This window comes from Rhipicephalus sanguineus, chromosome 5 (genome assembly GCF_013339695.2).
Source record: "Rhipicephalus sanguineus isolate Rsan-2018 chromosome 5, BIME_Rsan_1.4, whole genome shotgun sequence".
Taxonomy (NCBI): Eukaryota; Metazoa; Arthropoda; class Arachnida; order Ixodida; family Ixodidae; genus Rhipicephalus; species Rhipicephalus sanguineus.
The window spans coordinates 78,160,130-78,183,902 of NC_051180.1; the positions used below are offsets into that span (position 1 = coordinate 78,160,130).

At 43.7% G+C, this 23,773-nt stretch overlaps 1 protein-coding gene across 2 annotated transcripts in view; it reads left to right on the top strand.

The window, feature by feature from the left end:
* The first annotated feature begins 930 nt into the window (after nucleotides 1-930).
* Nucleotides 931-23,773, top strand: part of LOC119393809 (carnitine O-palmitoyltransferase 1, liver isoform) — a 35,328-nt gene continuing 12,485 nt past the window's right edge. The window contains exons 1-10 of one of the 2 annotated variants that reach the window (XM_037660977.2): nucleotides 931-1,151; nucleotides 1,386-1,598; nucleotides 4,120-4,274; nucleotides 4,866-4,988; nucleotides 6,951-7,165; nucleotides 11,222-11,307; nucleotides 12,929-13,033; nucleotides 17,473-17,604; nucleotides 18,422-18,476; nucleotides 19,083-19,212. In XM_037660977.2, coding sequence (XP_037516905.1) covers nucleotides 1,474-1,598; nucleotides 4,120-4,274; nucleotides 4,866-4,988; nucleotides 6,951-7,165; nucleotides 11,222-11,307; nucleotides 12,929-13,033; nucleotides 17,473-17,604; nucleotides 18,422-18,476; nucleotides 19,083-19,212 — 1,126 coding nt within the window. In that variant the 5' untranslated portion in view covers nucleotides 931-1,151; nucleotides 1,386-1,473. Of the gene's footprint in view, nucleotides 1,152-1,265; nucleotides 1,599-4,119; nucleotides 4,275-4,865; nucleotides 4,989-6,950; nucleotides 7,166-11,221; nucleotides 11,308-12,928; nucleotides 13,034-17,472; nucleotides 17,605-18,421; nucleotides 18,477-19,082; nucleotides 19,213-23,773 lie in introns of those variants that run through there. The other variant, XM_049416371.1, reaches the window with a different exon arrangement.

Sequence of the window (23,773 nt, forward strand, 5' to 3'; positions counted from 1 at the left end):
GCTGGCGTCATCACGAGTGCTCCTTCGAGTCAACGCGGATATCACTTTTCTTTACCAGGCATCGCTTTACCACTGTATCGCTACCTTCAGCAGTAATAACCTTGTTAATAGCTTCTCTCTCTTTTTCCTTCTTCGAGCAGCTGTCACGCTCGTACTAATTGCTTTCCATGAAGGGAGGCGTGCAATGCACATTAACATTATTAATAACCCCAATTGATGCAGTTTTGCAGCTGTTTATGATTGTGAAAATGCAAGTCAAACTAAAATTTTGAATGACACAATTAATTGGTGCCCCAAGGCATGGCCTGAAGGAGTTGAAGCGAATAAATAAATAGATAGAAAAATTTGGCATCTATCGTGCGTTTTCGTGAAAAGAGCGTTTTGATATTGGGTTGCGGCGTACGCCGAGGTTTTGACTGATATGCATCTTTTTCACTGTAACCCTAATTAAACAAATATAATACATATAAAACCTTGGCCAAGTGAATACGGCAAACTCAATTTCCGATCGATACGCGCACGAGACTTACGTGATCCGTTCCCTTGTTTCTGTTTGAAAACTGAAACCGAAACATTAAAAACGCTTTGTTTCGCCGGTTGTCGCTTACTTTACGTAATATCATATTTTTTCCCTCGCGTGTTTATTTGTCGACTGTTATTCATAGCCTCTTGATTTTTTACCTCTTTTAAAGAAGTAAGCAGTGAAGAGAAAAATAAAAATAAAGCCGTCACATTCTTCGTGCCGCTGCTGAATGCAAGCGAATAAGTTTTCAGGTGTTATCGGTCTGCTCAAATTTGCGCGCGACTACAATTTTCTATAACGCGAAGCGCGCTTACGATGGCAACTTTCGAAGCAGAAATATAATGCCACCTTCAACTTCATCAGACATGTGACTCACGGAGCGCGACAGCGGTCGGAATGGAGCAGCGGCACAGTGGCACAGTTATCTAATTTGCCGATGCGTGAAAGAATGGTGTCATAAGAGTTGAGACCTCTATCGCTCGCGATTCCAGAAGCGGTATGATCCATTGCTGAGGGGGCTCCTGACACTTCACGTGATCCCAGCTGTGTATACGCCGACGGCGGAGAGAGTGGAGCACCTTGTGTTTTGTTGCTGCCCGGCTGCCCTTCGTGGACGCAGCGCGCCAAGGTGAGGCTCTGTGCAAATTGCAGGGGAGTGCTCGCTCGTAAGCTTTCCTCCTCGAGAAGGACGGACCGCCGCACGACTATTGTAAATCCAAACCACTAGCGTCGCGGACCTCAGTCCGACGAGTTGCTCTGCTGTGCTCTTTGATACTCGAAGGAACGAGCCGTGTGCGCGGGGGGGCATGCGTGCAGTCGAGTGCCTGTCGGTAGTGAGTCACGAGCGTCGTGCGCTGTGCAGGATCCAAGCTGCCGTCTGCTCTCAGCTGTCCCGCTCGCCGACGACGCTGCCTCGAAAAGTTTGAGGACGACGTTGCCAAAATTCGAAGATGGCAGAAGCCAGAAGCGCCGTCGCGGGTCTACAGGTGCGCGAAATTGAGGACGAACAAAGTTCCTGTGGAAACATTTTTCGTGTATGGCTGAGGACTGCCGTGAGGAAATATCATCGCGTCAGGTGAGTGCGTTATTTTCATCCGACTTGTGTGGTTCGGCGGGTCCATGCAGCGATGCGTTTGTCATAACAAGTGGGGAGCCTCTTTTTTTCCTTCCTACTTCGATAACTGTACTACAAACGCGGTGCTATCCTCTGGTGCTATCAACTGTGACGTTACGCCGTATCACTGCGGTGATGCGCACATGCCTTGATGAGCTTCGGGTGGCTCACAGGCTGCTGTAGTTGAAGCAAGGAACTGTTTTTTGACAAGTTGATTGCGTTTCGTTGACCACCGTAGCAGTTAGCGATACGCACGTTACGTATGCCTCCGCCTCTGGGTTACGTGAAATAACGAGGAAACTGCACAAACTGTTGACAGTTTGTGCTGGCGGACGAAGTGTCGTCGGAATTCCTAGTGCCACATAGCAAGCCTGTCAGTTTATGCTTGTCGGCAACTGCCACCAAGAACACACTCCGGCAACTTGCCCGATATGAATGTACTACTTGTTGCTGGCGTAGTTCCTGCATTCGGAAATCTGAAAAAAAAAAAAGAAAAATGCAGCGCGCATAAACATTGCAGCCTGAAACGCATCTCATTTTGTGGCTCATTTCTTAGCAGTGATATTAGTGTGTGTTCCCACATTCTGGCAAACATATCCGCTGTACCTAACATGAAGTAGAATTGTCACATGCAAGTGCAGGGATTGCGCAGACAAAACCACGGTTCATTCAAACTCGGCTGTAACCTTTCATAGCTTCTGGACGCAGCACGGATAAACGCTTTGTCAATAGTTTGCGCGATAAAATTGAGCTTCACTGATATTACGGTTCCCGTGCTCTTAATTGAAGCGCCCGAGTGAAATATCTCGGAAACGCCGTCGAACTTCAAACCTTTTTGCTGCCTTACTGCAAGTTCACTGCTTACATATGAGCTTCTTCCTACATTTGGCCATACAAGTTGCTCTTGTTTTTATTGAAAGCCTAACTTGTGTGCAACTCATGCATAAAGTTTACTAACCCTTTTCAGGCTCTTGCACTAAGCTGCTGTTACATTAATCACCGTATTTGCTGTTGCCGCCTTGTACTTCATGACAGCATCAACAGTGCCATGTGTAAAGTCCTCCCACCCCCAAGATGAGAATCTCTTGTTTTACTAGCCATGGTTCTAACGACTTATGATGAAAGATTGCAAAACAGATTTTGAAGCCGGTCTTTCTGCACAATGTGCATCGAAATGCAAAGGGAAGAATTATGGGTACCTTTTTAACAGCTGCTTGCAGAGTTTCATGTACACCCTTGCAAATTTTTATTAATATCGCGCAAGTGTCAACTCCAGGATAAGGTAGTTTGTAATATCAGCGAGAAGCAGCGTGGTCAGCTATACGATGATAAGCGTCGCACTGGATATGTGAACACATGATCGTACAGATAAGGCTGATATCGTGCATGCATCTATAAGCAAACAGTGTAGCAGTAGGCGCTCGCACACGAGTGTGCTCTTTTCACTTGTTCATCATGTAGGCAATCTCGTTACTGGTCGCCTGTATTGGGTGCTACCACATCCAGAGGTCAACGCTCCTGTGATATTATTGAAAAATTGCAAGGGTGTACCTTTGACCCTCTGTAGCTTACAGTTGTGAAAGCATTGTCTTGTAGGGGACCTGAAAGATCTATCCACATTCTTATTACGCCATGCGCAGATATTGTACTTATGAACATTTTGCTCTTGCGAAATTTCTTGGAAGTGTGTCTTTAGGTCTGCGTTGTTCAGTACGACACCTGTTTATGTTGACTTACTGGTTGGCAGTCTCAAAGGTCAACATATCCACAGCACCTAGCTTACTCGACAGTGAGATGTTTTGACTTGCATGAGATGCATGTTCAGGGGAGGGTAACTCTGCTACCTTTTTAAAGGTGCACCAATATGGATTTGCAAATCCACACAAACTCAACCCCACACTTCTCACCTGTAAAAGTGTGACACAGTTGTGAAGGTTGAGGGACACGTATCAGATAATAAGAGAATTGGTTCCAAAATGCCAGCATTGTTCAATATTAACAACTCCGTCATCAAATAGCCAAATTATGTTGACATGCAACATAAAAGCTAGGTAGGAGGATTGTGCTGCTCAATATTGTGCACATTTCTTCTGGCTGGAAGCAATAATTTGTGGCAACTGCAGAAACAAAGTGAACTAATATATCACTATGGTCAGGACGACTGGCCTCAAAAACAAGTACCTGCAATAAATTATTTAGGATATTGTGACACGTTTCTTTTATTTTCTTTCTAGGCTATAGGGGATATAGACTTTCATTTAGTGCAAGGAAAAAAAAAAGCCTAGAATGCAACTTTAGTGCTCCTATAAATACAACAGCCTAATTCACTTGCAGTAAAAGTGACTAAAGAAACACTTGGGCATTTGGGCTGTCGCATCTTGTTTTGTTCTGTGCAAATGAGTGTGCGTCAGCTTGCTGCATTTTGATGTTCTCGTTAATCAGCTTTTTCTGATTTTTTTTTTTTGTCTTCTTCCTCGCACAGGAATTCCATCAGCAATGGCATGTGGCCAACGTCTGTGCTCAATATCTGCATACTTTGTATATTAGTTTTTCTCTTTATGCTCTCGGACATAGAGGTTGCGGAGTCAATCAAAGAGCTTTTCTGGGATACTGGTGACAAACTTCATGTGCCTCATGGTAAGCTATGAGTTCATTGTCATTTTTGTGTGGCGTTGTGATTGCTGTTTACCTTTCTGTAACAGTAACGAAAAAAATTCAATTGAGGCTATTCTTTATATTAATCCTTTGTTGATTCATCAATGCCCCATCAATCACGTCTGTGCTGTAACAAAAGTGCTGTGTGCATCTTTTCACTCATTGAAGCTTCTCTGTGTTTTATAACAGCTTTTGATAATATTAATTACGTGGCTTATACATTTAATAACTGTGGAATAAAAATGGTACAGCATTCTTCTTTGTAAGGCCTTGATACACTGTGTGCATTCTGGTGAAATAACTGTGCATTTTTATTCGTTCGAAAAGTTACCGTTGAACACCAGAACATGCCATAGGCTTTTAAAAGTACTGAATAGATTAAGAACTTTGCTACTGGAGATATTGCTTGTGCTTAAACATTAGCAAAGTTCTTAGTATGTGTGCAAAGGCTGTTTCATGTTTATTACAGAGTAACAATGTTCTTTGTTGTAATTGTTGTAATGGTTTCTTGTAGTTATATAGTATTGATATATGTATGTTATATTAATGGTGTCATCCTTGTTCTATTTTCAGAACTACCGGCCACAGTTAGGGCCATCATTGTTGCTTGCTTCATCAGTGTGGTGCTGTCCGTTGTATTTATGAAAGTTCGCCAAATCATACTTCGCAGTCTACTAAGCTACCGAGGATGGATGTGTAAGTGAAGTTTATTTTTGCTTGCTCTCTAAAGAAGAGAGCGAGGAACAATGACGTAGGGAAATGGTGACACAGGAAAGTCCTTATTTGTGCCTTAAGCAAAAGAGAGGATGGCAGAAAGGTAGAGGTGTGATGCTATCAACAGTAGTTGCATGGGGCGATGTCACCGGAGTCATTGCTTTGACAAGGAAAGTTGACTTTGTCCACTCCTATAGAAGTCCCCGTGCCAGAAATGTTGTCCCCATTCATCGCAGGAGCTCGGTCATTATGGTGTTCGCCAGCTCGGCAAGAGGTCATGAATTTTATGCCACTAGAATGCCCGTTTACTTAGATTTAGCTTAAAGGGACTGTCTACCGCTCGGAAAAAATTTCCTGATTGTGGTGAAAATGAGAAGATCGTTCATCACATCGGCGGCAACAAGCATGCTTTTGCCCCATAAAAAAGGAATTATATTTTTAATTTGATGTTGAAAATCGTGAAAGAATGACTGCTAGCATCGCCAAACGGCGACGTGGTTCAATCTACTGGTAGGACAAGAAATCCTCGCAGGTAGACTAATTTTGCTTAAAAACACACTATAGCTTGAAATTGTATTTTACGCACTTGATGCACCTTTCGATTGCGTCAGAGAGTAATTTTTTGCTTTTTTTTTTTTCACACATACAAAAAGGCTTCCGGTGGTGCTGCTTGCGGCGCCGTCTTCGATTTAGTCTGCTTCAACTCGTGCGCTATGCCATGCGGCTCTCCGCGCTGGTCGTACTGCGCCGCTGTATTGTTAGGATGCCTCACATGTACTGCGCTGTGAAGGTGCACATTTATTGTCTCTTTTTGATGAATCGACTTGGCTTGGATTGCGGCAGCAGTGCTAAAATAAACGCATATACTGCGATTGCAGCAAGGCAAGTGTTCTGTAATCATATAATAAGGCTTCATTTAACCGCTAGCCCGCTGAAAACGACTGTTACATTCATTACAATAGTGTTCAGCGAAAATAAAGTAATCCTACAGAACTCGCATGTGCTTTCGGTTTTAATTTTTACCGGCACTACAATCGGTCATCGCGTCCACCAACCAGTGTTGTGGGCACATTTCACGCCAATGGAAGAAGACTGAACGCAGATAAAAAAATTCTATTTTAAAAATTTCTACCAATTTTCCAGAAAAACCGCTGCAAAGTTGGACACTACAGACTGTACGCTTTCTATTGTGGTACAAAACAGAAAAGCGATGAAGGACGGTAGACAGTCCCTTTAACTAAACTAAAGTCTCTTATTTGTTCCTTGAGGAAACTAGCATAGATTTCCTGTTAAGTTAAACCGTAAAGAGCATTTTGCTGAAATTTTCCTCTCAATGAACCTGTACGTATTTTCTATGCAATTTGATTGGTAGAATTCCATTACGACAAGATGTTCCTATTATGAATCTGCCTCTACCTAGTGTATAATCAGCAGCATTAAAATTGCTAACGAATGTTTCAGTTGTTGGAACAAATAATTAACATTCTTTGAGATTGCCAGCTACAGGCCTGCTTATTCACACATATGGTATCGCTAACACCCACTAGGGACAGTTAGCATGTAGCCAGTTAAGGCAGTCGAACGTTAGAAACCACAACAGAATAATATTCAAATGGAGAGCTTTCTTTCTGACACAGCTATACATGTTTCCTTTGTCGCTTCTGACTGCAATTACTTGCTTGACATCTCTTCACTCCTTTCAGGATTCAGATACGGATATTTCTTGTTATACTATGCAAGGTGTGTGTTCCACCACACATTCTTTGTGTAGTGGAAGTTTTAAGGGTATTTCAGTGTAGAGTTTAGTTGCAGAGTATTGCAAAACGGTTCTTGTGGCTTCGTGCTACATACGGATGGTTGTCAGTTTCCCTTAGAGTTGAAGTTTCTCATGAAATGCGCCTGGGGGTTTCTTTTTATTCTTGTGAGCACAATGTTTGTTTGCAGACGAACCTACGACGCCCGGCCAGAGGTACCTGACTATGCTCTGGTGCCTCGCCGTGCGAGTCGTCAGCGGCTACCAGCCGTCACTGTACAGTTGCCAACGGTCATTACCAAGGCTCCCAGTGCCTGCTTTGCACGACACCATCGTACGCCTGCTTGAATCCCTCAGAGCAGTCTGCACTCCGGAAGAGATGAAAGTCCTTGAAATGCAGGCACAGGTAATTGACTGCTCATTCTTGCTCATCAAAAGCTGGCTGTTATTACTGTATTTGAATGTGTATACCGTAATCTACATACATACATGGACTGCAGGACAAGTAGAACCTTTAGAAAAAGCAAGGGGGAAGTAATACATCTGTAACTAGTGAATTCAATTTCTCACAGAAAGCACTTTGGCAGCACTGTCATTATAGAGCAAAAAAAAACTTAAAGGGGCACTAAAGGCAAATAACAATTTGTCAGTGTGATAGGTCAATGTGTGAGAACATCTAAAACGTCGATATTATCAACACAAGTGCTCTACTAATCGAGAAATTAAGGTAAATGTAGGACACGATGTGCGCCATGAGTGGGGCATTTTGGAAATGATCCCGATGACGTCAAGGGTCCCGAGTACAATTAACCACTAGTAATCAAACTAGTTGGCAATAAAAAAAACAACTTCCGTGCATCGCAAGACGTAATAAAATGCTGCTTGTTTGTTTCTGTTTGAATCATGAAGAACCTCTTGGCATTACCACGGGGAATGGCACGAGTGGTTCAAAAGTTCCGTTTTCGCTGAGCTGCTCTTCGCTCACCGCTCGCGTCTGAGGGGTAGTTTTGGTATCGCATACTGCTGCCTGAGCTTGGCTCGCTATTTTCGCACTCTTGCTACTGTACTGCTGCTGCTGGCCAAGCTAAGCTCTCTTACAGTGAACTATACAGTTTCGGAGTGGTCCGTGGCTTTGTCTTGGCAAGGTTGATGGCCGCTGTTACGCAAGAAACCATAGCGGCAGCGGCTGGGCAGTAAAGGCGGGCAACCTTGTCCATGGCAACTGCTACGTCAGAAGGCCCGCAGGCGGGTGGTTTGAAGTGCGCTAACGCTTTGCGGACCACTAAAACATGATTTTCTTGCAAAATAAGAATTTCCTTGGCACGAAACAAGCACAGCGATGTCTCTGGAACGCTATTTCAACAATGAACGTCTACTTAGTATTTGCCTTTAGTGTCCCTTTACTGTTCTTGCGTTAGATTTTCAGTTATATTGAAGGATTTTTACTGCTGCTCTGCTCAAAATCCCATTGTGTGTTCCCACGTTTTAAATCTTGTTGTACTGACTATACATGTAAAAATGTGTTATACAAGAAGTTTTCAGCTGTGAAAACGGATGAAATTTACACAGCAGCTATTTTTAGGGTTTTGTAGCTGCAAGTTATTTCAGTAAATCACAGAATCCCCATGCTTTCGTATGAACGATCATTGCCATGTTTGCTCAGTGGCCATGTTTGCGCAGCTAGGCTTGATGACGTAGGTTTGATTCCCAGCCACGGCGGCCACCTTTCGATAGATGGAAATTGAAAAATATCTGTTCTTAGATGTAGGCAAATGAAGGATGGTAATTTTGAGGGCTCGTTTCTTTGTTTGACACAACCTTAATGAAAACCAGCAGATAATGAAGCCAAGGAAGGTATAGCGGACATTTATTGCACTGTTTTAAGTGTATTGTAGTAATTGTGATATAGATGTGAAGAAAGTAAAATGGACGAAAAAGCAACTTGCTGCCGGCAGAGATCTAACCTGCAACCTTCAAATTACGTGCCAGATGCTCTTACCAATTGAACTACGGCGGCGGTCGTCCCCTCGTCCACATTATCGTGCTTACTAACGCTTCCAGGTTTTGTGCACATTACCGTAAAATACCGATCAAGCGGCCCCCCTCGACGCGGGGATAATCAGGTAATGTTAGGGGGGGGGGGGTCATCTTGCTCGGAACTGCCCCGAAATTCAAGATGGCGGCCGAACCCCCACCCCCCTCTCTCAGGAAGGAAACGCATGGAAACCAGAAAGCTTTATTCAGCAGCGTTCGCTCTAATTTAATCACTTTCAAAACCGTCAAATGATTCTTCGGAGTCAGAGCCGAAAACTAAGTCTAGGCACTCGTTTTGCAAGTCCTCGGGATTCTCGGGTGCCACGGCGCCGATGTCGGACAGGCAGTCATGCAGCTCACCATCCTCGGAGCCGTCGAGTGCGTTGGAAATTCCGCACCCCTTGAACGAGCGCACGACTGTCTCAATGGTAACAGCGGCCCAAGCCTCAGACACAAAGTTGAGGGCTTCATGCCGCGATGGCTTTCGCAGATTGCCTTTCGGCGTTCTTTCTCCTTTCCTCATGAACACCTCCCAAGAACGCCGAAGGTTGGCCTTAAGTGGCCTGTTCCAAAAGACGTCGGCTGGCTGCAGTAAGCTTGTGCAGCCCACAGGCACATACACAACGTCTGTGTCGCGTTCCTCTATGGCGTCTTTTGCTGCCTGAGTCTTGTGGATAGGTGCCTGATCCAGCACAAGTAGCCGCCGCACATCATCGTTGTTCGGCCCCCACACCCTTGCCAGCCACTCCTGCAGTTTATCAGACGTCATCCAACCGTTTTTCGATGCGGTGACGCGAACATTTGCTACAAAAAAGAAAGGTCCAGTCAACTAAGGTCACTGTAATCGAGCACATTCCTAATTGTTACTTTCCGCCGTGAAAACAAACAAAAAGAAACCAATGCACAAACTTCGTCACTCACGTGGTATACGAAGGCTCATGAACGCTTTGGTTGGTATCCTTCCACTTGGTTCCTTCAGAACGACAAAAGCTGGTAGTTTGTGGCCGCTTGCGCATGCTGCCAATGCAACCGTGAAGCCCCTGCGGGCGCAGCCAGTATTGGCAATGCGCACGGTGCTCTCCCCAACCACATTGTTCGTCCTTCTCGCCGGGGAGTCCATTCGGACCATCGTCTGGTCCATGTTACACATGTTGTATGATGTGTAGTCGTGGCGTGCTCGCAGGCTATTGACAGCAGAGCGAAATGCCTTTGCTGCCTCCGAGAAATCGTCGGGCGTCTTCTGACTCTCGTTTGTGGATTGGCGCATTGTCATGCCAAACCGCTGCTTCCACCTCTTGATATACTGGCTCGACGCAGCAAAATTTCCAAACTGCAAGCTGCGAGCTATTTTGACAGCTTCTTCTTAAAGAAGTCTGTTACTCACAGCACGTCCAGCGTTCCTTTCCCGCTCGAGGAACTCAAAAAGAGCGTCGTCTACTTCCTCACTGAACACTGGCGCTCCGTTGCTCAATTTAGCCTAAGCTTGGCCGTGCTGAAGTTTTGTTGAAGTAAGCTGTCGAACTTCTTGTCCCACTCGCGGACCCTCTTTCTGTCAATACTGAAGTGGCAAGCTGTCGCGTGCACATTCCTTCCCGCCTGGCGGTGCCATTCTACGACTTCGATTTTTTTTTTAACAGGATAGGAATGCATGTCGCGAAGTTGCCGCTGTCACGTTCGGTACCAAATAACAAAATGCCAGGCGTCGTGCCAATGCCAATGCTGTTAATGCCAGCGAAGGTGGTCACATGACCAATTTTTGGATTGGATTTTGGATTAGGCAAGAGCGTGGCCATTGGCACGGTTTCGGTTTCGGCAGCTTCAGGTTGAGTCGGCAGAGTGGCGGGTTTAGGTGGGAGAGGGGGGTGGGGGGGCGCTTGCTCGGTAGAGACCGAAAATAGGAAATCTTCACAATATATGAGGGGGGTGCTTACACGGGTGGGGGCATTTGATCGGTATTTTGCGGTAATACCCGATAATGTTGGGCGCGTGAGCATCGGGCACGTAATCTGAAGGTTGTAGGTTCGGTCCCTTCCGGCGGCAAGTTGTCTTTTCATTCTCTTTACTTTCTTCACATCTATATCACGATTACTACAATACACTTAAAAACAGTACAATTAACGTAGCTTATACGTTCCCTGGCTTCATTATCTGCTGGTTTACATTAAAATTATATCTAGGCTGATGTTAAGGAATCCCTGGTTGTCATAATTATTCCGGAGTGCCCCACTACAGCATGCTTCATAATAATAATATGCTTTTGGCACATAAAACTCCAGAATTCTTACTTTTTTTCCCATTTGAACTTGCTTTTTCTTCTTTGGAATCATTACAAGTCTGTTTCCCATGCACACTTTTGTGACTTTTCTTTTGTACTTACTCTAAATGTAGCATATCTTTGATACACCATATTCTTCCTTGATTTATTTAGAAATTTGAGTCAACTTTGGGCCCCACACTACAGCGGCTTCTGTATCTGCGGTCCTGGATCTCAAGCAACTATGTTACCGAGTGGTGGTAGGTGCCTACACCTTGTTGAAATCTCAGAATTATCAGTGGTGTTGTTAGAATTGTGTGGTGCTTTCCTTCACTTACATTGTTGTGTGTGAAGAGTCTCTGGCGACTCTTGATAACACAATGAGTAAATGAATGCCATTGAGATATGTCTGTAGAGTTTTCTAAGCTTAGATCGGCGTTAAGTGATAATTTCTGCTTGCATATAGATGCGCCGTTAGTAAATTGACTACTGTGATTGCTTAGGTTAGGCATGGAAAATTGTTACTTGCAATTAAGAGATGTTTTTCAGCAGGCAGCCTAGACATGTCATATTCGATCAGTTGTTTATTTTTTATCAGTACCGTATAACTCGTCTAAGGGCCGCATTTTTTTTCTGCGATTTTGATGGGGTGCGTCCTTTCCACGGAAGTGTTAAATTTTGTTCAGTTACGATCCATGTATGAAAAAAACCTATTTAATCGTGCCATATATCTGCCTAGTAGCATAATCGCAAGCGATTGTGCTATAGGCAGTCGTCAAAATGAGGAGCGGCACAAAAGATCAATGGTGCCGGGGAGAAAAGCGACAAGATCTCCTAGATAGTGCCACACACCCGACGCTCACATATAGCGCCGCGTGACGAAGCTGCAGGACAGCTACTGCCATCTGCTGTCTCCCGCGAAATGCGCCATACGTGAGATGCGACGAAGCTGCCGTTCGCAGGCGAGATCTTTTAATTTTTTTTTTCAAAATTTGGACTGTCAAGTTGAGGGGAGCGGCCCTTACACAAGTGCATCCCTTAGTCATGTGCATATGGTATTTTTGATATGTATGCTACTGTAAACTCATCTGTTAACAGCTGCATGAGCTCAAGTAGTGGTAGTATATCGAAACTCATCACTCGTCAGACGTGCTAAAAGCGTTCCTATGTATTGTCAAGTGTATTGTCAAGTGTCAAGTGTAGGGTGTGACCCTGCTAATGATCACATTCGCATGTTTGAGGCCTTGCAAACATATTGTGAGTGTTCCCCGGAAGTTTTTCTTCCAGAACATCTCTTAGATACAATGAAAAAAAAGAAAAAGAACTTGCTCAAGCACCTACCAAGTTTTAACACGTGTACCAGCGTTAACCAACTTTCACTTCATTTTTTAATCGCACCGTTCTTGGGCATGCATGAAAATGCTTGCCACAAAGGGAAATGAGTTGTGGCACCTTCGGTGAAGGCTTGTGAATGAGTGGTACCAGAGATATCTGCGAGAAGGCCATTCCAGTCTGTAAATAAAAAAAAAATGAATGGAGAAGGTGGCAGTGTAGGCACGTCAACCTTCGTCATGCTTGTCAAGTGACCCCTGTCACGCACTTACTTTCTGGTACACCATTTGCAGACTTGCTAATGCTCCATGTCTCATTTGCATAGTTCAAGAGTTTGTCAAAAGACTACTACATTTAAGTTCTTGATTGCTATATGACATAGATATTTATACAAAAGGGCCGCTTTGTGTGTGACGAGGTCTGAATATGTTTGAAGTGTTGCATGCATTTAGTCTCATTTCTGTGGTTGACATTTGTTGACTTTGCTGAAGGATCACGTTTCGTGTGCCTCTGGTTGTGTTCATTCTAAGAATGGTCTCCCAATTTCAGGGAAAAGTACATCTACTTAAGCAACCGTATGCCTCTAGCCATCAACAGCAACTACTACTGTTTCGACCAGAGCTACTCTCATCCGTCTCACATTCAGTCCTCAAGGTGTGTAGTTGTAGAGCACCTTCCTACTATCCCTTGGCCTGCTCTAATCTTTTCATGCACCTAACTCATGCTTGCAATTTAGACCAGTGCATGGACATCTTCATCTCTGTCTCGATGATTTGTTTGGGTACAGGACAACCATGTGTAGTGTCATGCGGAATGAAACATTAATGTGAGAGAATACGCATGGGGGCATACATTTAAAAAATGTTTCGTGTTCGTCGCCATAGGTTGGCAATATATGTGGAGCTCACTCAGACTCACTCATGAAATATATTTTGCACTTGGGGCTCACTCGAACTCAGACTCAAGATTTTCCTCAGCCGGACTCGCTCGGACTCAGACTCTCTAAACTTTTTCTCAACCGGACTCACTCGGACTCAAACTCGCCGAAATATTACTCACTCGGACTCGCTCAGACTCTGGGCTGGATCTGAATCTGGGCGAGTCTGAGTGAGTCGACTCATGAGTCCGTTAGTGTGTAATTAGCTTCTTCGACCATAGTGTCAATGCTCTTCAACACCAATAGAGTCTGAGTGAGTCGACTCATGAGTCCGTTAGTGTGTAATTAGCTTCTTCGACCATAGTGTCAATGCTCTTCAACACCAATATCTCGCATAATCGGTGCTCTGCTTGGTGCCTTTTGATGTCGTATTTTCAAATGCGAGTTATCAGTGGTTGCAATCCAGTAAGGGTATTTTTTATTGAAAGGGATGACTCACATGAGGTATTTTTATCAAGAACTCGCCAAAAAGATTGGGGGAGGGGGGGTCATGGTACCTCTCCCGCTCCATAACATGCCTCTGATCAATAAAGATGGAGCTGGCATATCAACGCTAGTGCATTGCTCTATATGTGAGTAGATGGGAGTATAAAAGTGAGCTGACATAAGGCTGATAGTGGTACTGAAGTTGAGTAGATAGGATTGTAGGTCAACAAAAATTCTTTTACGATGGACGAAGTGGTGCTTGACATTAATCAGGGAGTGTGCACACCCCCCTTTGGTGTGCTTTATAATGAGATCGCGTGTTTGATGCGACACAAGAAACCCTAGAACTTAATTTTGCTCGTGTACGAGTGTATTCTTATTCAGCTTTGGTGCAAAAAATGAAAAGACAGGAGGCGCTTTGTGGGTATTTGTTCATTCATCACAACATGGCTTGATGCCATTGAAATTAAATTTATCGAAAAATTTTTGGAAATTTTACCCCGCATAAAGGCGCAACCCGAACTTTGAGTTGGATTTTCTGAAAAAAAAGTGCGCCTGTTATGCGAGTAAATATGGTACTCACCTGGACTCACTCAGACTCACGGCTTGATCCGAGTCTGAGTGAGTCGACTCATGAGTGAGTTTGCTGGCCTATGTTCATCGCTGTGTATGACATTGCAGCAATTGTCACTCAGACTGTTTCTGGGCCATAGCGCTCTGAGCACCTGCCTAAGTCACGATCACCTGCGTAACTTTCAGAAAGGCAGGCAGAATAGATGCTCATTTTATATACAGTCGAACCCACTCATAATGATACCGATTTTAACAATATATCGAATATAACAATGAAAAGCTGCTGCACCGTCAACTTTTGTATGTTTTCTAGAAATAATCCGCTTACAGCAATGCCCACATGCCACATTATCAGTTATCGCAATGAATTCTGGCTGCTGGGTGTCCGTGCTGAAAGATAACAGAACGCGAAATCCTTGAAAAGACAGAAGAAAATGAGAAGTTCAAGCTGCTGAAGCCACGCCCACAACTCCAACGTCCCCCAGCCACTCTTCGGATTCACAATATGCTTCATCGCATAGCATTGTGGCATTGCGGCAACGCTGACTTTTGAAATCTGCTACAGCGCGGGAGTGGCAGTGGCTTCTGTTAATGCACTTTCGGACCTGCAGTTTGAGTAAAATGTAGGGGTGTGCGAATATTCGAGTTTTGAATTCGAATCGAATAGTTCCTAATTGAATAATTCGATTGGACTTTCGAATAGCTAGCATTCGAAGTTTTGAATAATTTGACAGAACGAATATCTAAAACGCGACAAAGGCTAATGGTGCAACTTAGTTAGGGTGGGATGGCTAAAATTAACGCTAATGTCGCCGTTTGTTGAACTTTCACCGACATTCTGCTTCAAAAGCGAGCGCATGTTGATCTTAAAGGATATTATGTCATTTCCACACACGTAGAAAAACGCTTGAGAAAACTGTCAAAACTGTCAAGTCCTTCACAACATTGCTCCCGAAACAAAGGCACGGACTTCTTGCTTAGTTCGGTTGCATATGCTGCAAGCGCCGTAAAACGACCTGACTTTGGCCTGCGAAACCCTCGGTGATTGGCTTTGCATATAAAAATTTGTTCACGCTGGGCAGTCGCCACTGCCACACCGCACCACTAGTTCAGAAACTCCCATCGCTCTGGCGCGCAGTTAACATGCTGCTGTGAATGGGCACCCGAAGGCTTTCGGGCCCAGGGCACCCATGGCGATGAAGCACAACATTACCGTTTTCAGATGAGCCGTATTGCGCCACCATAGGGAACGAAAACTAGCTACCGTACCCCCCTCTGTTAGGAGGTTAGGAGTGGCGTTGCTGACTGGAATGGCGGCTCTTCTGTCTACATGCTTGCGTGCCCATAAAAGCCGAAACAAAAACCACTCCCGAACAAGTGCGTAATGAAGCTGTCAGCACGCCGTAGCGTCCCTGATTTTTCCTTTGTCTTGCCATAACTGGCGGTACACATTTCATGTAAATATACTTTTGGATATTCGATATGGTCCCGTGAGAGCATCCAAATTTTCAAGCATGTCCAACAAATCGGCAGCTCTGTCATCCTTATCACTGATGGTTAGCATATCCCATCCGATATTGTAGTTTTTTCACAAGAGCCTGCCGTCCCCCTATTTTGATTTTTTTCGTGCAACCCGTTTATAGCAATTGTTGGTCATAACAGTTAAATTCTCATGGCACTTGAGCATTGTTGTAAGTGGGTTCGACTGTATACATGGTGATCAGGATTAAGCTTTATAATTTTCTTATAATTCAGCACTGGTAGGTATGTGAGATCACCTTTGCAGATAAGTTATGTACAGTAGAACCCCGCTGTTACATTCCTCATTGCTTCGTTTTCCTGGCTGTTAAGTCGTTTTCCGCCATTCTCGGCAAAACTCACATAGGATCGAATGTATTGGGAACCCAGCTCTTACGTCGCTACTGCGGGACCGTTCCCGTGAGATACGTCTCGAAGTGCGCTCCGAGCCGGCTGAGAAACCACGGAAGAGAGCGGCCATGTCGATTTTTCACGCAGCTCGGCTTGGCTTGACCATAAGATTAGCCATATGAGGGGCACAAGCGACACGCATAACGTATACCTTTCGGTTGCCGCAAACAAAATTATAGCCTTCGAGATTCGTGTCGCAGAGATGGCATCTATGACGTAACATGGTTTTTAGCTCTCACGAAAGTAAGGCCTTCAAGAATGCCATTTCTTTCCACCGTCGCTTTGGAATGGATTCATCATCATCATTATTTGTAGGAGGAGTTCGCGTGATTCGCAGTGGGAATCATGGTGCTGGTCGTGTAACGTGTGCTTAGTTATTTCACGCCTACAACTGTCGATGCCAAAAAGAATCTCATACGCTGACTACACTAAGCATCACTGCAGGTGCTCGAAAAACTGTTCGTGCTGCTTGGGCATGAGTTAACGCAATAGGCAACGTTACACAGTTTCTTCAAGCATAAGCATGGAAATAAAATTCTGTACCACTAAATATCTGTTAGTTTTCTTACTCTTACGTTTTTCTTACTGCCCCTTCAAAAATGTATTGACGAGGTTTTACTGTATCCAGGGGGACACAAAGTGAAAGGATAATTATCACGGTCAGGCACACATATAACTAAAATTGAATAATGAACTTTTCAGTGACTGCAGTAAGAGGGCATGCTTCTATTGAAAGGTTGGAGGAATTCGCGTTTCTACACAATTTCACTTGTAAGGATTTTTCTAGCATGGCCTTGCTTCGAGATATCCTGCTGCAAAGTTTAATAGAGGTTTGCATGTTAATGCATGCAAGGCAGTGAGGATCAGCGCAGTGTTCCTCCCTGATGTGACGAGCAGTCATTCCTTGCTATTGCCTGTCAGTAGTAAAGGTGTAACCGTTATCATCTTTGCCCATGCCTTCAACCCATTGTCAGATTAAACATACATCATATACGTCAGATTAAACATCAGATTACAATTCTTTTCTACAGGAGCAGGGCACTTCATATTGTATTCATTCCATTCAGTGTGGGCTGCTGGGGCGAATGATTTTTTTCCTGTGAGCGAGTTTTGCGTGCATTGTAGGGCAGTGATTCTTGCAGTAAGATAATCCAGTGAAGACAGCTGCTGCACAGGATCAGGAATGCAACCTTTGTATGTGATAACGTTTCCGCATTCTTGCGTGCAGGACAGCAGTGATCATTCACAACTGCCTAGTTTTCAAGCGCCTCATCGACCGTGAAGAACTCCAGCCCCTCGTTCTTCGTGGCACAGTTCCCATTTGCATGTCCCAGTATGAAAGGCTCTTCTCAACTACAAGGTGAGACTGTTGGAATGTATGTGTCGATACATGACGTTGCCGTCATGTTTAGAGGAGTGGGCAGGAGAGTTAATGGTGCTGAGGATGGGGGCAAATCTTCTTGTGTGGGCAACCTCTCTTGTGTTCATTCCAAATGTCGAATTGACCTTCCATGCCCAAACAAAACCTTGTGGCTGTACGTTCATTAGAAACACTGATAAATGTCAGTTGGTTGTAAGTAGATGCTGTTTTGCATGCCTGGGAACGTGACATTGCCCTCTCTGTCACTGCTTGTACGCCGAGCTTTCAGATCTTTCTAGGAGGGAAGAGAAGGGAGGAGAATTGTTTGCTGTATCGAGGAATGATGTTAGATATGATGCTTGAAAGTGAAAGGGGTCACTTATTAGACTATGAGAACCTGCCCTTAATTTTACAGCATATATTAAGAAGAGTGCTAAAACAACATTTTATAAATGACATTTTTGGGCTACCACTACTGGCTTTAAAATTGGCAGTGACCTTCTCCTTCCTTGGTATGAGATGCCTGTAAGTTTGTTTTCAGCCTCTTCAAATGTTTTCAAAGTAGCCTTCAGACATTACTAACTTATTAGAAGCTGTATTTGCAGAACGTATCGTTTTAGACTTTCTTTTTTGTTCTTAGAAGCTTTGGCGGCACATATTTTCTGCTAAATGTTGCACATTGCATAAAGAAGCGTATAAATAGGCCATGTTGTTCAGTGCGTGATGCACCTGATAAAAGAAAGAAAAATTGTATCTCAGTAATCCTTCACATTTGCTTAGACACTTACGGCATGTAGTTTTACTGTCATTTTTACAGGGTACCTGGTGTAGATATTGACGAAATCTGCCACTACAGTTCGACTGAATCAAAGGTGAGTTCAGGCTGCTGTTCGCTTTAAAATAGTTTTGTCTCGAGGCAAAAATGTACCTGATATCAAGTCGCTGTTCTGCCTCATTAAATCAAGCAACAAAGTACATGCATTTTTTTAACAGAAGCAAGAAGCAGAAATGAAAAAAAGAAGAAAGCTTGTTACCTTGGGAGCTGTGCTCTATGCGAGTTTGTTGCTTAAGGCTGGACAGTACTTGTTTGAATAGTGAAATTAAAACTGGGGAGTAGAAATTTATGGTACCTCTTTGCATCACACAGCCGCTGCTCTCAGATGAAGTAGCTTTGTAACCATTAACATTAATTAATGTGGTGAGAAATGAAAGAATGCAGACGCACAAATAATAGAGGAGGCAGAAAGCAAACAGAATTGGCATCGAGCATGGCAAAATTAGCTGTTCAGAGCAAAAAGCAGTCATTAAGAGTTGAAGCGTCTCTTTAGTGAAATCGCTTGGCTAAAAGTGTATGTAGTGTGAGGCATCGAAAATTGGTAGGAGTGGCTTAGCAAGTGAGGTTGCAGTTTACTTGGCCTTCTTGCATAAAGATAAGAGTAATAATGCAGTCTGTTTTTTGAAATTGCTTGCTCTTTCAGCACGTTATGCTGCAACATAAAGGATTTTCCTACAAGCTTGATGTGTATGACGCTGCAAACCAAATCCTTTTTCCGACAACGCTCGAGCATCAGATTGAGTGGATAATGGAAGATGCCAAGAAGCACACTGGTATGTACAGTTGACACGTTCCATAGATGCTGTATACATACCATTTTTTTAAGTACGTCTAACACACCCCTGAATCAAGTGCACACCGATTTTTTTTTTCGAGAGTTCAAGGTAGGAAAATGAAAGTGCAACCAAATGTAACGTTCACCCAATCTTCTAAAGAAAACTGTGGGTATGAACTTGTGTCCATCATCAGAAAAAAAAAGGATACAAGCACAACTTACCTTCATAAAATGGCAAACTTATTTTCTGTGCAGTTCCTTTTCTGATTCAGTTTCTTATTGGTTTTGAAATAGCTTTTTGTTAAACCACAACCGTATTCCATTTTATTGACCACTGTCTTGAGATATTCTGTCTACACAGAGTTGCTTAAAGGGGTGGTGCCACCAAATTTGTGGCTTGCGCATTCTTTGCTGTAAGCGTTTCCTATAGCTCCAGGAAGCATGATGCACGCACCAAGATTCATGTATTCTCGCTAAATAACTTAATATCGCCTTTTGATTTGGACAGCTTTCGGTTTCGGTTTCTGGGCGCCGAGGTTGGGCAGTGACGTAGAAGTGTAGGAGGCGTGGTCACGTGACCACACAAGGCTGTGACGCACATAGCCAGGAAGTGATCGAAAGTCGGGGAGTGATGTAGCAACCGATGCTTTGCCGGTACTACAGTGAACTAGAATGTATTCTAGTTCATTACAGCCAGTACGTACGTTGCGGAAGTGGTGGAGGTCCGGAGGTCACTCGCATTACTACAGCAGATTTGGTGTGACGTCACTACAACTTTCGTTGCCCATCCTACAGATCTACGTCACTGTTGGCGCGCTAGCGATGGGTTTCGATCGGGAGAATGAGCATTTAGGTACACTTTGGAAGTGAATTAAAATATATTCTAAACGTTTGCTGTGTCCGACCCTTCGTGTGGAATGTCCTTGCATACAGAGGAAACCCACAACAGGCTTGTTATAGCCTCGAAATTTGATGGCACCACCCCTTTAACAAAGTCTGCAAGCTTGTCTTTGAGGTTCGGTTACCTTTCCATTTTCAGCTTGTTGAAACCTTTCATAATTGATTGAAGATTTCCTCCCTTTGGGCGACTCATGGTCACAGGCCTCGGGCACTCAAAAAAGATGTGACACAGCTCCCTTGCAACTACCTTCAATGTTAAATAACTTTCCTTTAAAATGATCTTTCATAATGAAAATGGTGTGTCGTTATTTGTGCTTCAGTGGAAACAGATGTGACACACACATGTTACAGTAGAGTGCAAAATGAACCTACGCAAACCAACAAGGTATGCTTTGTTGCTGTTCTGTGGGGGCGATGGCACTGCATCTGGCCGCTTTGACACTAGGTTTTTGCAAACATTGCAAATGTTTTTCTTGGTTTAGTATTTGATTGTAACGCACAGGGAACTTTGTAGTGCAGCTCTTAGGTGCCTGTTCCTGTGTTGAGCAGCGTTGCCATTGGCGGCGTAACCGATAGACATGAAAAAATAAAATAAGAAAAAAATACCCAGGATTGAATGGGATTCGAACCCGCGCCCTCTGTGGCAGTCGAGTATTCTACTACAGAGCTGCGCTGGTGCTTGAAATTCATTTGCAAAAAGACCCTATACAAGCGTCATGATGGGCAAGTAATTGCGTTAACCTATGTAATATAGCGTGGCAGAAGAGTAAAATAACAAACAGTCATCACACAATGCTTATTGTGCAATGAGTGTGTGGTTTAATGCTTCCCACCCACTGCAAAATGCTCAGCCATATTTCTTCATAGTCATCAGCCACATGCAGCATCAACCAAGTGCACATAGTACCTTACAGATGTGTAGCAGGTACCTCGCTTATCCACAGAAAGACGAATAGCGCCGTATTGGGTGCTGTCCTACTTCACAAAAATTGATTTATGGTGTAGTCGATACCTTGCAGAATGCCAAAACTTCAGTCACAGTTGGCCTTGCCCCAACACGAAGCTGTGTTCAGAATTCATATTAAGCAGTATCATAATCATCGGTGAATTTTTAAAATTCGTGTCAAATTCGTGTAAATATAGCTTGTTATTTGCCTGCGAATGTGATGGCTTGAGATTGACATTGATGCCTTTGACATTTGTGTCTCTTGCTCATTCCGTGGTTTTGACCAGGAACTTATCTTTTGTGTAGTGGTTACCTTTCTGGATATTTTTTTTCCTCTGTTTTTGCTAGCTTTAGTACATAGCGGAGTCATTGAATGACAAAATAAGTGCGTACTGTCTATAGGGAGTGCTTTGAATATAAATAATATACATGAGTACTCTTAAGTATGTATGTTTTTTTATTCCATTTCATGCTCTAATGCACATAATTTAATCTGGTGTCGTTACATCCAATGTTTTTGTTTCCTACACTGTAACACCTAGTCTACAGTTATACTGAAAATAGGGGTTTTCATACACTGCATAAGAATCTGCATCTTGCATGTGTTGTTGGCAATCTAGGAAAGGAATGATGGATCGAAAAAGGGGGGATGGTGGTCAGTAAGAAGGGGGAAGTGTTAGTGTTCATGTAGCCAACCTTGGCACCTACATTCTTGTTCTTGTCGCTATAGTTGGCAGCATTTGCCAACAGCTGATGTTGGAAAGTGCACACACTAACGCCAAATAAATGGACCGTGAATAAAAATACGTACTAAATCTGTTTACTTTGAAAGCATATCTAAACTCTACTTCTGTTAATTTTGCAGTAAGAGGTTGATAGCTAGAATTAGACTCAGCACGTATGGCATAGTGAAAAAAGTCGAGAGACTAGTCTTCAACGCTGTGCATACTTGCCATAGTAGGAAAAGAAGCAGACACTTTATTCGGGCATAGTGCAATGCGTGAAATTGGGTTCCAGGGCTATCTGGATGTTTTGCTTATATGTGGCGTGTTTTGGATATGTAACTGCAAAGTTGATTGAAAATCGAACCGGAAGAGAAGAAAATAGGTCACCTTTTAGTTTTCATTTTTAAAATATTGGGCTGAGATTTCAATGGTGCAGTGTTATTGAGATGGCGCTCATTCTAAAGTATCTTCTTTTTAGTAATCGGGCGGCTTTGACGCAGCAAATGTTTTTGGAAGCTTGCAAGTTCACTCTTTAGCTTTTGAGGCATTGTCACCATTCATATTTTGTTTTAGTGTATTTTCTGGTTTTTGAAGCCTCTTCTCACAGTAAGAACGTCTTCTTCAGTTTTGTAAAAGTGTAATTTGCTAATGTGGCTCAATTTATTTTTCTACTTGGAGTTGTTTTATAATGTTGAGAGGCGGGCGACACTATTAGGAGATTCAGAGGGAACAGAAAAAAAAATGGTGTAGCTGTTGGCGTTCAAAATTGCACACACATAGAATTATTGAAGTATCATGTAGTCATGTTGATAAGTGTATGCGCTTAGGCTCGTAAGTGTCTTGAAAGAATGGGCCACGTGCAACACTGCGATGGAATTTTTAAAACATTGTGGTGCATACCGTATAAACGCGTGTAAGGGCCGCACTTTTTTTTCAAGAAATGAGGGCCAATTTTCAGGGTGCGGCCCATACACGCGACATTTTTTTTTTTTTTTAAGTAAAAACGCACCAGTTAGCGAACGAAGAGCGTTTATCGCAGTATACGACATTTCTTGCGACATACGTGCTCAATCATCGTCACTCGGCGAGTCCTCAGACCTGGAGTCCGAGATGAGATGGTGTGCTGCGAAGCGCCGTCACCCCACAAGCAGTCATCTTCCGTGCCATCCAAGCTGTTAGATATCACGGCGACTTTAAAACTTCGGGACACAATGTCCGTCGACACCGAGCTCCACGCAGATAGGATCCACCCAAGTACAGTCGCCAAGGCTAGTCCCTTCACACGCAGCATGTCCGTTGTGAGTGCAAGACCATCATTCCGCACTTCAGTCACATAGCGGAGCAAGTCTTCTTCCAAATCGGGAAACTTGCGCTGCTCTCCTCGGAAAGCGTGCTTAGTGCTGTTGGTGTTTCGCAAGGCTTCTTTTTGAGCACACCAACGTCGAACACACTTCTCGTCAACGTCGAATTCTCTGCCGGCGGCACGTTTCCCATGCTCGAGAGCATACTCGATCACCTTCAACTTATAGCCAGCAGTGTAGCTATTCAGGTACTTGCCCATCTTGCCAAAACGTGAACGCCGAGTAGAAAACAAGCTAGCACGAAGGTCATCGAACAGTGCAGAAAACTACAGCAAACGGCTGGCTGAACTGCAAAAACCGAACGCGAACGCCATGCCAAAGTTGGTGATGCTAATGCCGATATGGATAGCGCCGATAGCGCGTTTGTATAGAGATGTGAGAAGCTAAAGATAAAATCCCGCTTTAACCTTTAGTTGGCGGGTCTATGAATACTAATAAAATGTTAAAATTTTTAGCCCACTTCACGAACATCTTAAACGAATACAATCCAAAAATATATATCTATATACTCTGGTGACGACATAAGAGTTAATATGGTGACGACGATGGTTGCGTTTCCTTGCGCCATCTATCGACTACGCCTAAAAGCTTACGCGCGCGCGCATTTTGAATACGTATTGGTTGAGG